At 38.0% G+C, this 16621-nt stretch overlaps 1 protein-coding gene across 1 annotated transcript in view; it reads left to right on the forward strand.

Moving 5' to 3' along the window:
- The window catches only part of LOC126457406 (intraflagellar transport protein 140 homolog), a 262614-nt gene that overhangs the window by 15431 nt on the left and 230562 nt on the right, over positions 1-16621 (forward strand). The window contains exons 2-3 of the mRNA XM_050093673.1: positions 2814-3041; positions 12592-12716. Coding sequence (XP_049949630.1) covers positions 2814-3041; positions 12592-12716 — 353 coding nt within the window. The remainder of the gene's footprint in view (positions 1-2813; positions 3042-12591; positions 12717-16621) is intronic.

Below are 16621 nucleotides of genomic sequence, written 5' to 3' on the forward strand. Positions count from 1 at the left end.
TGTATACATGATCCTGACACCTGTTGATCATACAGTGGACCGGCTGTATCTGTGCTGTGTCCTTATATTGGTATAAGTGAACATTTGCGAAAAAATTTCTCACCAATTTATCTGATATTTATTTCCATATGGTCCCAAAGTACAAATTTTCGTTGCTGTAGGAGTTCTCACTGAGTACACAGGCACCCTCTTCATAAAAGCTGGAAATTTTTAAAGGAATTCCCCACCACACCCTCACTTTCCAGGATTTCAACATTCAAGTCTGTAAAATGGATACTGAGGATTTCTAAACCTTTAAGAGTTTTGCCAACCTCACCAACAAACTGGAAGTTGATGTTCACAGTAACAATGAACATTTCAGAAATTTTATAATGAAGTTTTCAACAGGTTGCCCTGAACTGTTGTTTGAAAGTAAAAAATTCTTCATTGAAGTCTTGGGAGGCCACCATGTTGTTCAAGTCACATCAAGGGAGCCCACAATTAGTCTTTTCTCCACAGCTTGTAGATGTCTTGCAAAATCGTGTGCCCAAAGACATGGTGGAAGACAAATGTCAACTGTGAAAAACAAAGACTTAACAAAACTACTAGATCAAATTTGGAACACAGATTTAACAGTACTACTAGATTTTATGCCTGAAGTGAACAGACAGTTTTATATGACCCCCAAGCCAGATATTGTGCTTAATGAAAATGAGGATATAACAAGGACCATGAAGTGTTGCGACATGTCGTAAGTACATGTGTGGTGCATTTAGTACCTGTTCTTTATGTTCTGATTCTAGTTTCACATTAATTACAAACAATACAACACTCAAAGAGATGTTATTGACCTTAGTGTAAACCTCAATACTTTGTGAATTAACATTAGTAAAAATCCTAAAGATTAATTAAAATAACATAACATAAAGTGGGTACATTTTAGCTGCAAGCTGCAATTAAGACATTATAGAACAGTTACAAAACCAGAAATAACATACGAAGCTGAAACCATTTTCAAAATGACTAATACAGCAGAAATTGAGAGAATACTCAAGATAGAAAGAAGAATAATTAGGATGTGCATAAATAAACAGTGTCTAGTAAATAATCATTGGAGAATAGCTTCAAATGAAACACTATACAAGAAAATAGATCTGGTAATGAGCATAATCAGAAAGAAACACATCTCATTCTTTGGACATCTTATCTGAGAAGAGAAGTAATAAGAGAATAATAAAAATATTGTGGAAATTTAAGAGCAACTGTAAATGGCTTACAGAAATTAAGAAGATACAAGAGAACACAAAATTACAATAAATGATGTAAAAAACAAAGTAGACAAACAAAAATACTGCAAGAAAAATAAACTGGACTTAAAACAAAGCTCAGTAAAAGGAATACGAGAAGAGTGATGTCAAACAAAGAAAGCAAAAAATCTGAAAGAATGAAGAAGTGTTGAGTATGAAGAGTAAAAAATCCGTGATATAATAATAATTCTTTGTATAGTGACTGTTTCATTGAATTTTTGTTGAACTGTGTTGTATTAATGAATAATAATATGTCCTTGTATAAACATTTGTATAATTGACCATAAAATAAATAATAGTATCAAGTACTTCATTTTCATTCTATCAGCTTCTCACACTCACTATTTACCTCTTGCTCCTTTTTCTGCCTTCTAGTATTTGTCTTCACATTTTTGTATTTTTTCAACATCTCTCCCTTTTTTTGTGATTAACGTTTATTGTTGCCTGTTTCTGTTTTGTAATTTGTTTTCGGAATTAATTTCTTTCTTTTGCTTTTCTCTGTGTACGACCAGCCAATACTAATTTTTAATATTCTTTTCTGACATGCCTAAATAACTAAGCATAGCTGAAGTCTTCATTACCATTCTGATAATGAGATATTTCCACCAAACTGCCCATATGAAGGTCATCAGGAAATAAAAGATTCTTTTCATAATAATACTGGAATTATAGTTCTTACAGTTCTTTCAGTGCTATTCTTTCACTGACAGAAAAATGTGGTTTAGGTGGTATTGAAGTGATATGGCTGTGGTAATGTGTTCTACATCACGAATAAAATTTCCTTTACTGTGGTTCAAATTTTAAGTCTTTCTAGCTGCTAAATGGTAGGATGGTGAACTTACTTGCCAGAGTATTTCCTTTCTCTGTATTCTTGTGTTAATTTGTTCCAAATTCAATATTTGATGTACTGCCACATTATAGAATAGAGATTCAACCAAGGATGATATAGAGAGTTCCAAATCAAGCACAAGTATCAGTAAGTTGGGAACAAAGGAGAATGAACTAAAGATATAGTTTCAGCTGTGCGCCATGCTCTCTTAATGTAAGGCTGAATTACAAAGCACCTGGTCATTTGAAATGACTTTCTGACAGTATTTTTGTATTGCCTATCTGTGACTCAGCATCTCTGGTGTATGGTGAGTAGCAACTATAATATTTTATCCTGGATTTTCCATTGTCTGTTTTGGCATGGATTAGATCACATTTATCTTGTTAGACTTATAGATTTTTTTTTATTTATTTCAACACATGCAACAAACATGTAAACTGTGGAAAACAGTGTAAAGAAAAATATTTTAATGTTGTCCAAGAGAGACAGGAAACATTTCTAATGGCAGACTAATGTTGTTTTAGCCATATAGTTTAACATGAAGTAAGTTGTGGTTGTGACTCATGATGTTTGCACTGCAGTAGGTCTGGATTACTGGTGCTGAACAGGAAAGAGTCTGTGAGTTACCAAAACCTGCTGGAGTAAATACCATTAATTTTACTGAGTATGATGATAACATTGAACTCTTCATTTTCTAGGGTGAAGCATTACCTGATATCAGCTGGCCATCTCATCCAATGGCTCAGGTCACATCTCTTGCTTGGCATCCACTACGTAAAGCACTTGTAATTGGTTGGGAAAATGGAGAGCTTCGTGTGTGGGGTGGTGGTGATCCAGAATTTGTAACAGTTCAGTCACCACATCAGGCACCCGTCACAGTGCTGCAGTGGAGCCATGCAGGGGGACGACTTGTTTCTGCTGATGCGGTCAGTATTATGTTTGAACATTTCTATCAACAAATTATTGAGATACCAGGGGCATGTAGAATCACCAGTTAAGCATAAATTTGGCATTATTCATGTTCATGAAAGACCATTAACTGAATTTTAATTTTTAAATGAAAAATAGAGGCAAGCAAAATATGTTGAAATTTACTGGGGGGATGGTTAAAATCCTCATAGACATGAATATTTGGCATTTTATCATTTATGTCCAACAGCAACAGATCCTAATCGATTACCATATTGTAAGAAATCCCCTGAGAAACCAATTTTGGTCAGAGAAATTATTGCTGGTATTTGATATTATAGTTACTCTTTACTACAAATGCACCTATCCTCGATCACATACATATTTAGTTTGTAGAGGAGCAAAGGAGGGAGTCATTGAATTGAAAACTTCTGTCATACCACAAAATATTAATGTGTCCTCATGGATGTGTACAAAAATTTATCCAACAGGAGGCAAGGTTCTAAATTTGTTATTTTTGATACAAATGAGTTTGTGAACATGAAAATGTATCATGCCCTCAAGAACAATTGCTACACCACGAAGATGATGCGCTACAGATGTCAAATTTAACCGACAGGAAGAAGATGCTGTGATATGCAAATGATTAGCTTTTCAGAACATTCACACAAGGTTGGCACCGGTGGCGATACCTACAACGTGCTGACGTGAGGAAAGTTTCCAGCCGATTTCTCATACACAAACATCAGTTGACTAGTGTTGCCTGGTGAAACGTTGTTGTGATGCCTCGTGTAAGGAGGAGAAATGCGTACCATCATGTTTCTGACTTTGATAAAGGTTGGATTGTAGCCTATCGCGATTGCAGTTTATCGTATCGCGACATTGCTGCTCACGTTGGTTGAGATCCAATGACTGTTAGCAGAATATGGAATCGGTGGGTTGAGGAGGGTAATACGGAATGCCATGCTGGATCCCAACGGCTTCGTATCACTAGTAGTCGAGATGACTGGCAGCTTATCCACATGGCTGTAATGGATCGTGCAGCCACGTCTCGATCCCTGAGTCAACAGATGGGGACGTTAACGAGACAACAATCATCTGCACGAACAGTTCGACGACATTTGCAAGAGCATGGACTATCAGCTCGGAGACAATGGCTGCTGTTACCCTTGACGCTACATCACAGGCAGGAGCGCCTGTGATGGTGTATCCAATGACGATCCTGGGTGCATGAATGGCAAAACGTCATTTTTTCGGATGAGCCCAGGTTCTGTGTACAGCATCATGATGATCGCATCCATGTTTGGTGACATTGCGGCGAACACACATGGGAAGCGTGTATTCGTCATCGCCATACTGGCGTATCACCCGACGTGATGGTATGGGGGTGTCATTGGTTACACGTCTCGGTCACCTCTTGTTTGCACTGTCGGCACTTTGAACAGTGGACGTTACAGTTCAGATGTGTTACGACACGTGGCTCTACCCTTCATTCGATCGCTGCGAAACCCTACATTTCAGCAGGATAATGCACGACTGCATGTTGCAGGTCCTGTACGGTCCTTTCTGGATACAGAAAATGTTCGACTGTTGCCCTGGCCAGCACTTTCTCCACATCTCTCACCAATTGAAAACATCTGGTCAATGGTGGCCGAGCAACTGGCTCATCACAATACGCCAGTCACTACTCTTGATGAACTGTGGTATCGTGTTGAAGCTGCATGGGCAGCTGTACCTGTACACGCCATCCAAGCTTTGTTTGACTCAATGCTCAGGTGTATCAAGGCCGTTATTACGGCCAGAGGTGGTTGTTCTGGGTATTGATTTCTCAGGATCTATGCACCCAAATTGCATGAAAATGTAATCACATGTCAGTTCTCGTATAATATATTTGTCCAATGAATACTCGTTTATCATCTGCATTTCTTCTTAGTGTAGCAATTTTAATGGCCAGTAGTGTACTTTAGAAAATGAATTACATTGAAACCTAATAGGTATGCACATTTCATTAGTACATCTTTTGATATTATTAATGACTACGGATGCCATCTTTTTGAGTTAAAGATCTAAAATTACATTCTCATATGATTAAATGAAGCATATACAACAAGTTGGCAAATAATGCCAGTAAATATGTTTCTATTTATGTATTAGTAATTTTCAGTTTACATTGAAAATTGAAAAACAAAAATATATAGGTAATAAATCAGAATGACAAAAAATATTGCCTTATAAGAACAAAAGTTACCAGCAAGAAATGTCATTCTCTACAGTGGTGAAACAAGAAACCTTAAAAAATCCCTTATATGAGTTTGACTTTCCCCATGAACCATGGACCATGGTGTTGGTGAGGTGACTTGCATGCCTCAGCAATACAGATAGCCATACCGCAAGTGCAACCACAATGGAGGGGTATCTGTTGAGAGGTCAGACAGACATGTGGTTCCTGAAAAGCCTTTTTAGTAGTTGCAGGGAAAAATCTAGATGATTGACTGACCTAGATTGTAAAATCAACCAAAATGGCCTTGCATTGCTGGTACTGCGAACAACTAAAAGCAAGGGGAAACTACAGCCATAATCTTTCATAAGAGCATGCAGCTCTCCAGGGTAGTTAAATGATGATGGTGTCCTCTTGGTTAAAATATTCCGAAGGGAAAATAGTCCCCTGTTCAGATCTAGAGGTGGGGAATACTCAGGAGGATGTCATCATCAGGAGAAAAAAAAACTGGCAGTCTACAGATTGCAGCAGGGACAGGGAATATTAGATCCATTAAATGAGCAGGTAGGTTGGAAAATTTAAAGAAGGGAAATGGGTTGGTTGAAGTTAGATGTGGTGGGGATTAGTGAAATTCACTGACAGGAGGGACAGGACTTCTGGCCAGGTGAAAACAGGGCTATAAATACAAAATCAAATAGCTGTAATGCAGGAGTAGATTTAATAATGAATAGGAAAGTAGGCTTGTGGATAGGCTACTGTGAACAGCATAGTGAATGCATTAGTGTAGCCAAGATAGACACGAAGCCCACACCCACCACCCTAGTAAAAGTTTATATGCCAGCTAACTCTGCAGATGATGAAGAGTTTGAAGAAAACTATGACGAGATAAAATAAATTATTCAGATAGTTAAGGGAGGCGAAAATTTAATAGGGATGGGGGACTGGAATTCGATAGTAGGAAGAGAAGGAAAAATAGTAGGTAAATATGGTTTGGGAGATTGGAATGAAAGAGGAAGCCTCCTGGTAGAGTTTTGCACAGAGCATAATTTAATCATCGCGAACACTTGGTTTAAGAATCATAAAAGAAGACTGTGTACAGGGAAGACATGTGGGGACACCAGAACATTTCAGATTGATTATGTAATGGTAAGACAGATTTAGAAACTAGACTTTAAATTGTAAGACATTTCTAGGGGCAGATGTGGACTCTACCCACATTTTAATTGGTTATGAACTGTAGATTAAAACTGAAGAAATTGGAAAAGGGTAGAAAATTAAGGAGATGGGACCTGGATAAGTTGAAAGAACCAGGGGTTGCTGAGAGTTTCAGAGGGAGCGTTAGGCAACAGTTGAGTAAAGCATGAGAAAGGAATACATTAGAAGATGAATGGGTAGCCTTAAGAAATGAAATAATGAAGGCAGCAGAGGATCAGATAGGTAAAAAGACAAGGCCTAGTAGAAAACCTTGGATAGCAGAAGAGATATTGAATTTAACTGATGAAAGGAGGAAACATAAAAATGCAACAAATGAAGCAGGCAAAATGGAGTATAATCATTTAAAAAATCAAACTGGCAGGCAGGGCAAAATGGCTAGAGGACAAATGTAAGTATTTAGAAGAATATTTCACTAGGGGAATGGTAGATACTGTCTACAGGAAAATTAAAGAGGCCGTTGGAGAGAAGAGAGGCAGCTGCATTAATATCAGGAGCTTAGGTAGAAAACCAGTCCTAAGCAAAGAAGTGAAAGCTGAAACTTGGAAGGAATATATACAAAGTAGATTACTTGAAGTTTATATTACAGAAAGGAAAATGGGCATAGATGAAGATGAGATGGGAGATGTGATACTGAGAGAAGAATTTGACAGAGCCCAAAAGATCTTAAGTCAAAACAAGGCCCCGGGAGTAGACGATATTCCGTCAGAACTACTGATAGCCTTGGGAGAGCCAGCCATGACAAAACTCTTCCATCTGGTGTGCAAAATATATGAGACAGGCAAAGTACCCTCAGACTTCAAGAAGACTGTAATAATTCCAATACCAAAGAAAGCAGTTGCTGACAAATGTGAAAATTACAAACAATTAGTTTAATAAGTCATGGTTGCAGATTACTTACATGATTCTGTACAGGAGAATGAAAAAACTGATAGAAGCAACATTGGGGAAGATCAGTTTGGATTCCGGAGAAATGTAGGAACACGCGAGGCAATACTATGACTTATCTTAGATGATAGGTTAAGGAAGGACAAACTGACATTTATAGCATTTGTAAACTTAGATAAAGCGTTTGACATTGTTGACTGGAGTACTCTCTTTGAAATTCTGAAGGTAGCAGGGGTAAAATACAAGGAGCAAAAGTCTACTTATAGCTTGTAGGGAAACCAGACGGCAGTTATAAGGGTTGACAGACATGAAAGGGAAGCAGTGATTGAGAAGGGAGTGAGACAGGGTTGTAGCCTGTACTCGATGTTACTCGATCTGTACATTGAACAGGTAGTGAAGGGAACCAAGGAAAAATTTGGAGTAGGAATTAAAGTACACAAAAACAAATAATAACTTTGAAGTTTGCTGATGACATTGTAATTCTGTCAGAGACAGCAGATGACTTGGAAAAGCAGTTGAACGGAATGGACATTCTCTTGAAAGGAGGATATAAGATGAACAACAAAAGCAAAACAAGGATAATGGAATGTAGTCTAATTAAATCAGGTGATGCCGAGGGAATTAGATTAGGAAATGAGACACTTAAAGTAGTAGATGAGTTTTGCTATTTGGGGAGCAAAATAACTGATGATGGTCGAAGTAGGGAGGGTGTAAAATGTAGACTGGCAACAGCAAGGAAAACATTTTTGAAGAAGAGAAATGTATTAACACAGAATGTTGTAGATTAGATGGATAGACCACACAGTTAATGAGGAGCTATTGAATAGGACTGGGGAGAAAAGAAATTTGTGCCACAGTTTGACCAAAAGAAGGGATCAGTTAATAGGACATATTCTGAGGCATCAAGGGATCACTAATTTAATTTTGGTGGGAAATGCTGGGGGTAAAAATCATAGAGGGAGGCTACGAGAAGATTGCAGCAAGCAGGTTCAGAAGAATGTAGGTGCAGTTGTTATTTGGAGATGAAGAGGCTTGCACAGGATAGAGTAGCATGGAGAGCTGCATCGAACCAGTCTTCGAACTGAAAACCACAACAGCAACATGAGTGTAACTTTGATGCCGTTGATAATACTTTTCTTGTTTGCAAAATGTAGCATCAGATCATGGTACTGGAATTATTGGGTCAATTCCATGCCTTCTGTTTTTTTTAATGTTGGCTGGTGTAATTAAAGTCCAACAAAATGTGTTATGAAAGTGTTGCTTGTGGAAAGTGTAACCCATGGTGAATATGCAGTTAAATGGATGAAGCTTCCAAAGCAACCCTCACTTTAGTTGATAGAACAGTCTCAGCAGTCTGGGATTGAACCAAGGCTATTCTTGTCTCCCAGATTGACATGTTGTGTTACCATGTCTCGGAGTTGCAGAATTAGTAACTGTGTGACTGCATGTTTTTCTGTATCATTCTCCATAGAATCTGAAATTATACTAACTCCTGTAGTGGACATTTTTTTAACCTTGAAATTTAACATTTTTCTTCTCTTTCCTAATGCAGAAAACTGCTTCTTCTGTTCCCGACTGTTGCTTCTCTTCTGTAACCTACAGCAAAAAATAAACAATTTTACATTTACAGCTTTTACTGGCCATCAAACAGGAACAACAATTGCTGGACCCTTTTAATTGCTGGGCCCTTTTAAGTGGGGGAAATTTAAGTCCCCAAGAAAATAAGTGATGTAGAAGTAATTGACTTGTGAAGTCTGAGTAGTATAAATATTGAAAGGAAATTTTTCTGAGTATGTCACTTGTAGTTGAGCCTTGGTTATAGAGTCATAGTCCTAGTAAAGCAGGATGGCAATGAACTCTGCAGAGTCCAGATAAGCAAAATTAGTCATACTAAAAAGTCCAGTGGCAGTGGTGGCTTAGCATAGCTGTCAATTCATTCTTCAGGTGTGCTGGGTATAGCTGGAACACTCCTCTGTCTGGTAAATGGGGTCTGGGGTCTGGAAGTACTGTTATTGATGTAGCTGGTGGTAATTGCTACATACTGCTTATTCACCTAGTGCTATTGTTAAGTCCTCTTCTGCTGGGGATATGGTGTGGTTGCTTCTGCTATTTCCAAGTCTGGGCATGTGAAAAACTCCTCTGATGCTAGGGCTGATGGGCTGGATTGTGTGCAGCTGTGCTGGTGGGGGGCTGTCATGCTTTTATTGGCAGCAATGGTGATTCTTGACACATGGAAACTCTTCAAGGGTGCATCTGGTTAATTTGTTACCATTATAGCCTTTGGTTTGTAGGTCTGCCATAGCTGTACTCTGAAGCTGACAATGATACCCAGGAACCAACAAGATGCCCATACCCACAAATGAAGACTTGATCTTGTTCTCTGAATGTATATTGGGCTCATGGCTAGAGTTTTCCAGGTATAGGAGGCAAAGTGATGTCCCTGAATGTCTAATGCGAAGCAATTCTGCTGACCTTTTTGTTGATGTTTTAGTACAGTATGTATGTTTTACAGCACAAAAAGTGGAGGTGGCTGAAATTTGAATTGCCCATCTTGTTACACAGAAGCCATTCACATTATAAAATGTACTGCACTGCTCATAAAAGTAGTGGACACCTATAATTTGAGTGCAGTTGAGGTAGTTACATCATAATGATGCTTAGCATGAAGCACACACCCTATAAAAACACAAAAGAAACTCTGCTTCATGTTATTACTAGGATTTTAGACATGGAAAAGGCACCTGAAAGAGCGAGGTGTAGAGAAGGGAGGAACAACATTAAGAAATACCTGAATATCACAGCATTCAGCGTAGTGACTTTGTAGTCCATTAGCAATAGTTAGGTTGATAAGCAATTCCAGATAGCAGAACTCAGATCAAATGCCACTTTCAACAATTAATTTTTATTTCAGTGTATTGATTTCTTTAATCTATAGGAAACAAAGTTATCTGAACAAACTATTCCTGGTTCTGTGTTTATTTGCTGCAGTAAATGCGGAAGTGCACCCAGCCAGCATACTTTTTATAGCTTTGTTTGTTACAAATCTCTCTATATTTGAAAGCAGTTCTTGAGTCAATGTTTCAGCTGATGGAAATAGGTAGTATTTTACAAGATGATCTTTTCACTGTAAAAGAAATTGTTGCCCACTTGAAAGTTGTATATGAAAGTGAAGATTTATTTGTGACAGAGATTAATAACCGCCAGCCACTGTTGCAGTAGTTGATCATCCTCTGGTCTTCCTGCATTTAGCTACATTATTATGATATTGTAGCTTCCCTATAGATAACACCATCATCCGCAAACAGCCTCATAAATTCAGTTATATGGTATTTCATTTTTTCCTGTTACATGTAATATACCTTTTTCTACCTTGTTTGAGCTGTGTGGTATGCTTTCAGCTTCATTATCAGTAAATGAAGAACTGAAAATTCATCATTCCCGCAGTATCGGTAGGTAGACTGAGTCAAGTATGCCAATTGACTGAAGTCGAGCAAATTGGAAAAACCAGTTGATGATGCATTATTTCTTCTACAGCAATATGTATGAGTAATTCAGTAAAGTAGTCTTCACCATTAGAGAATGGTAATATTAAGCTGTGTCATTCACTTTATTATTATTAGCTATAGCACATAAGTACAGCTGAGTAACATAGATGTAACCTGAGTTTTCCGGCCCATTATTGGTAGGGCACTTTAGGTCTCATAGAAATCGCTTGAACTCTGAATGCAAACTATTTTTTAATTGAATTTTTGTCCTCAGGATGCATGTTTACCTATTAGCCTAATGTCTGTTAAGTTGCCTACATTTTACCAGGAAAAGTGCCTGGCATCTTCAAAGGTTAATGTTACATTGCTTCTAGCTTTGATTAGTAGACTGATTCTTTTGCCACAGATGAATTTTGCCAAAGATGGATTGTGTGAACACAAACTCTCATAACAGCATCAGCATGCTAAGAGAAGCTAATAATTACAGTAGCTCACTATCCTGCAGTGAATCTGCTCACTGGTCACAGGTACAAACAAAATCTTATGCAATGTAAATAACACTCATTGGCTTACCCTAAAAATATTCTGTGTTAACTGCTTCTTTAGTTGTTGTTAAAACCTAAATATAATAACTGTAGAATCATAAATCTTTTTGTAATTGTCAGAGAACAGATAATTTTAGTTTAATTTAATTGTATTTTTACCATAATCATTGTCTTATCATCATTATTATTATTAATATTGTTATTATTATTGTAAAACAAACTGCTTATCAAAATAGCTTGTGCTTCCAATATAAATGTTATGATATTAGGCAAAGATAACTGTAACAAATATTTGTGACAGGTTCAATCTCTGTACGAGACTGAAAAAGAAAGAAGGAAGGTTTATGATTTAATGCCCCGTTGAGAGTGAGGTCGTTACATTAGATGTGGAGCACAAGTTTCAATTAAAGATGGCTGGGGAAAGATATCATATATGCCCTTTCATAGAAACTATTCTGACACTTGCTGTAAGCATTTCAGAAAAATCACAGAAAACTTAAATCCAGATGATGGGGCAGAGACTGAACTACCATCCCTCTGAATACAAGACCAGTGTCTCACCACTGCACCACCCTGCATGGTCTATGCCAGACTGGGGCTCAAACCAGGTCACTTGCCATTCACAGAAACTGGCCGCAAAAGGCATAGATCTGAGTGAGAGTGAGGTCGTTACATTAGATGTGGAGCACAAGTTTCAATTAAAGATGGCTGGGGAAAGATATCATATATGCCCTTTCAAAGAAACTGTTCTGACATTTGCTGTAAGCATTTCAGAAAAATCACAGAAAACTTAAATCTGGATGATGGGGCAGAGACTGAACTACCATCCCTCTGAATACAAGACCAGTGTCTCACCACTGCACCACCCTTTCAAAGTAACTATTCTGACATTTGCTGTAAGCATTTCAGAAAAATCGCAGAAAACTTAAACCTGGATGATGGGGCAGAGACTGAACTACCATCCCTCTGAATACAAGACCAGTGTCTCACCACTGCACCACCCTGCATGGGTCTGCAGTTCCAGTCTAACACACAGTTTTAATTTTTTCACAAATATTAATTGCTATGACACTTTATTAATGGCTAAAAGTATGTCACTCACGATAATTGTTACTGTTATTTCTATTCGCGAAGAAAAATTTAATTGAGTATTTAATATCTGCAAAGCCTTGATTCGATGTGTGTTTTACTATTTTCACCGGTAACTTTTTTTGCTCAGGCTGGTGCGTTATTGGGCTGGAAAATGGACTCACGAGGCCAGTTGCTGTCTGTTTTCCATGTAGAAATGCGAGAACCTTTGGGCCATGTCACTTTTCGGCGTCCAGCCCCAGGTGTTGACATCACGTATGTACCAAACTCTGCAGACTTTACCTTCACTTGGTTCTGTAAGTCTTCAAAAAGTAAAACTATAAGCACATATAAAGCCCATTTTAAAAATATGAAACTTATAATGTTAAAAGTTCATGCTTTTCTAGTTAATGACATCTCCTCATACAATCTAGAATTCTGTTTGTGAAATTAATGGAATTAAACTACTATTCTGCATGTGATTTGAGTTGTTTCCTCTGTTGGATGGTATGTAACCAGAATTGGTGTATTGCACTTCCTCATCCAAAATATATACTGTAAATGATTTTCAGAAAGTGGTTGATTAAATTATGACTATACATATATGGAAAATTAGAACTGAATGTTCAGAAGAGCCACACTCACAAGGTGTTTCATATAAAACTATTGCATTTTGTAATATATAGATTGACATTTATATATTACATGTAATCATTGTGGCAGCATATTTCTGACATGTTTCATGTGTATAAGAAAAAAAGGAAAAAAGTAGTGAGTCTGCTTCAGAGAGTGAAGGGTCTTTATCAGACTTACAGTAATTAAACTGTCATTGGATGCACTTCCTCAAGCAAAGGCCTATAATTATTCTGTGTCTTGTATTCACTGTCTATTGTTGAAATGCCTTCTGCCTAATCCTTGTATCCTTTTTTAAATCAGTTGAGGATATTTGTCTGTGTTGATAGCCACATTATCTTCTTCTTTTGGCAACTAATTTTGTGTTGCTCCATTTTAGGAAGTCACTCATGTTTCAGGACAATACTTTAGCAAGCAGTAATGTTACCTTACTCATAAATTTTGTTTGTGATGCAAACATGGTATACTGTTTTATTAGAAAAATGTAACTTGCTTTTAAGATGACAATTCACAAAAGACACTTGAAATTAGTTTAGGGGTAGTGTTCCATCATATCAGTTCTATGTAAAGATTCTTTTAGGAACAAGAGTGAGTGTGTATAAGTATGGTATAGTTCATTACTACATCAGTAAAGTAATATGAGAAACAATTGATATATTGACATGGAAAGTTCGTAAAACGAGTTACATTTTACAAGAGAAGGAAAAATATTTGTGAGCATGTTAAAAAGGTGTTTTGTGTGTATAAACTTGTAACAAGCCATACAAAACTCATACGCAACACTATAACTCAAGTAATACGAGCTAAACAAGTTCATCATATCAACAGCAGAAACTTTAATGAAATAGACAAGTTGTACATGCACTTTCTAATTTGAAACATGTAGTTCTTTGCAAAATGAATGATATTTTTCATTAATAAAATAAGGGAAAGGCAACCGCTTACTTATAGTGGATTGATGTGTGGAACACAGAAACACATAACAGTAAACAGCATTCACTCTATGTTTCGGGCACTAGCTCTTTTTCTAGCAATAGTACACCAAAAGTCATACTCTTATGGCCATGGCAAGACTAATTATTGATACTTGATTACTGAAAGCAGTTGCCTGAGCTGATGAAGGTGAGGAGGATGTAGGGAAGGACCTAATATGGGGGTAGCAGGAAAGAGGCAGGTCTTTGGACAGATGACTCTGCAGCCACACAAGATGAAAGGAGTACAGAGGGTACAACAAAAAGAGATGTAAGGAGAGGGAGGAAGGGGGGGGGGGGGGCTGTTGGGATAAAATGGTGACAAGGGAAAAATGAGAGAAAGCTGAAGATGAAGAGGGAGAAAGGGAGAGGGGTTGAAAACATGGGAGAGGAGAGGGAGAGGGGGGGGGGGGCAGGCAGACAGACAGACAGAGGGAAAATGCCTGCTTGGAAAGGGGAGAGGGAGAGGAAGAGGGAAGAGTGGTGGAAAGAACACAGTGTATGATCTGGCTGGAGGAGGAGTGGTGTGGACAGAAGAGAGAAGGGAAAAGGCAAAGTGGGGCGGTTAGAACAGAGTAGCAGAAATTTAGGCCAGGAGGATTGCAAGAGCAAAGAATTTGTTGGAGAAAGAATTCCTGTCTGCCTAGTTCAGAGAAACTTGTGCTGGAATGATGTATCCAAATGGCTCTTGTAGTGAAGCAACTTTGGTAGTCATTTGTGTTGTGTTGTGCAGCATTTTCAGCAACTGGGTCATCAGGTTTGTAGTTTGCTACAGTTTGGCAGCAACCATTCATACGAGTAGACAGTTGGTTACCTATAATGCCCGCATAGAACGCTGTACAGTAATTGCAGCATATCTGATATATAATCGGGCTACTTTCACATATGGCCCTGCCTTTTATTGGGTAGGAAATGGCTGTGACTGGACAGTGGGATGAGGTGGTGAGTGCGTATATGGGACAGATCTTGCACCAGAGCCAAGCACGAGGAAACAACCCATGTATGGTGCCATGCAGGTATCCATGACAGTACCATGAATTTGTTTGTAGATCTGGCCTTCAGAAGTGAAATAAGCAAATGACCCAGTCACATTCATTTCCTACCTTATTCTGTTTCCTTTAATAACCACATATCAGTAAATAGTCTTGCCTTGGTCATGGGAGTGTGCATTTGGTATCTGTGTGGTTGTGTGTATGAATGTGTCTTCTACTGCTAGAAAAGGAGCTAGTGCTCAAAAGCTAGTGTGAATGTTGTTATGTGTTTCTGTGCTCTACACATTGATCTGCTATAGGCAATTGGTTGCCTTTCTCTTATTATATTATTGCTCCATTATTGTTATATGTGTCATTAAGAAATTCAAAAATATTTCTTTTTAGGTTCACTAATTGATGTTCTGGTCTTGAGAGGTGGACGATGACTCATTTTAATGACAAGTGTCCAAGGAATGCCCTCTCTTTGTAATCTCCTATGTTTTCAGGTTGCTGAATGTAAAGAATACCTTTATGAACATAAAGTGATATTTTAATATCCTGACAAAGAGAAGGTGCACATTTTCAAAGTGGTTGTATTCAGGTATTGGTTACTTGCCCTTGTCACATTTTGGAAATTTTTGGACGCCATGGAAACAACAGTGAATGATTGTACCAAGACTCTAATACTTGAGCTAACACCACATGGAGAGCTGCATAGAGTTAAATATTTTGTGTAACACCTTAGAGGCTTCACCATGCCAATTACATGGTTCATTGTTATGTTGTCTTCCAAGAAACTGATTTTCAATTTTTATATGATTTACATGCTTTCTCCTGTCAACACCACAGTTGTAAAAGAAAGTTTATTTCATCGAAGTATGTTCCATCTTTGCAACTATACGAAAGACAGTTGGGTTTTTGCCATACACGTTTTGCTTGTTTTAGTTATGAAACATATACAGTGACCTGTAATACATTTCTGTTTTTACGTATATAATAAATGCATTATATAGTAGTTACAAGCATGTTACCATGTTATGTTTTCTCCTGTTTTTATCTTGTTTTTCAGGACAAAAAAAGAGAAAAATATGAAAAAATGTAACATAGTAACATACTTGTAACTACTATATGATATGTTTATTATATATACCCTGATCAGCCAGAATATTATAACCACCTACGTAAGTGCCAGTATGTCCACCTTTGGCATGGAGAACAGCGGCAAAGTGTTGTGGCACGGAAGCAGTGAGGCCTTGGTAGGTCACCAGAGGGAGTTGGCACCACATCTGCACACACAAGTCATCTAATTCTTGTACTTTCCTTGAAGAGGAGTGATGAGCTCTGATGTCACATTTGATCATATACCAGATGTGTTCGATCAGTTTCAGATCTGGTGAGTTGAAGGCCCAGCACATCAAATGGAACTTGCCAGTGTGTTCCTCAAATCACTCCACCACACTCCTGGCCTTGTGACATGGCACATTATCCCATTGAAAAATGCCACTGCCATTGGGAAATATATTAGTCATGAAGGGCTGTACATGATCTTCAACCAGTGTATGATACTCCTTGGCTGTCATGGTGCTTTGCACGAGCTCCAGTGGGC

The sequence above is a fragment of the Schistocerca serialis genome, chromosome 2 (assembly GCF_023864345.2).
Source record: "Schistocerca serialis cubense isolate TAMUIC-IGC-003099 chromosome 2, iqSchSeri2.2, whole genome shotgun sequence".
NCBI classification, from domain to species: Eukaryota; Metazoa; Arthropoda; class Insecta; order Orthoptera; family Acrididae; genus Schistocerca; species Schistocerca serialis.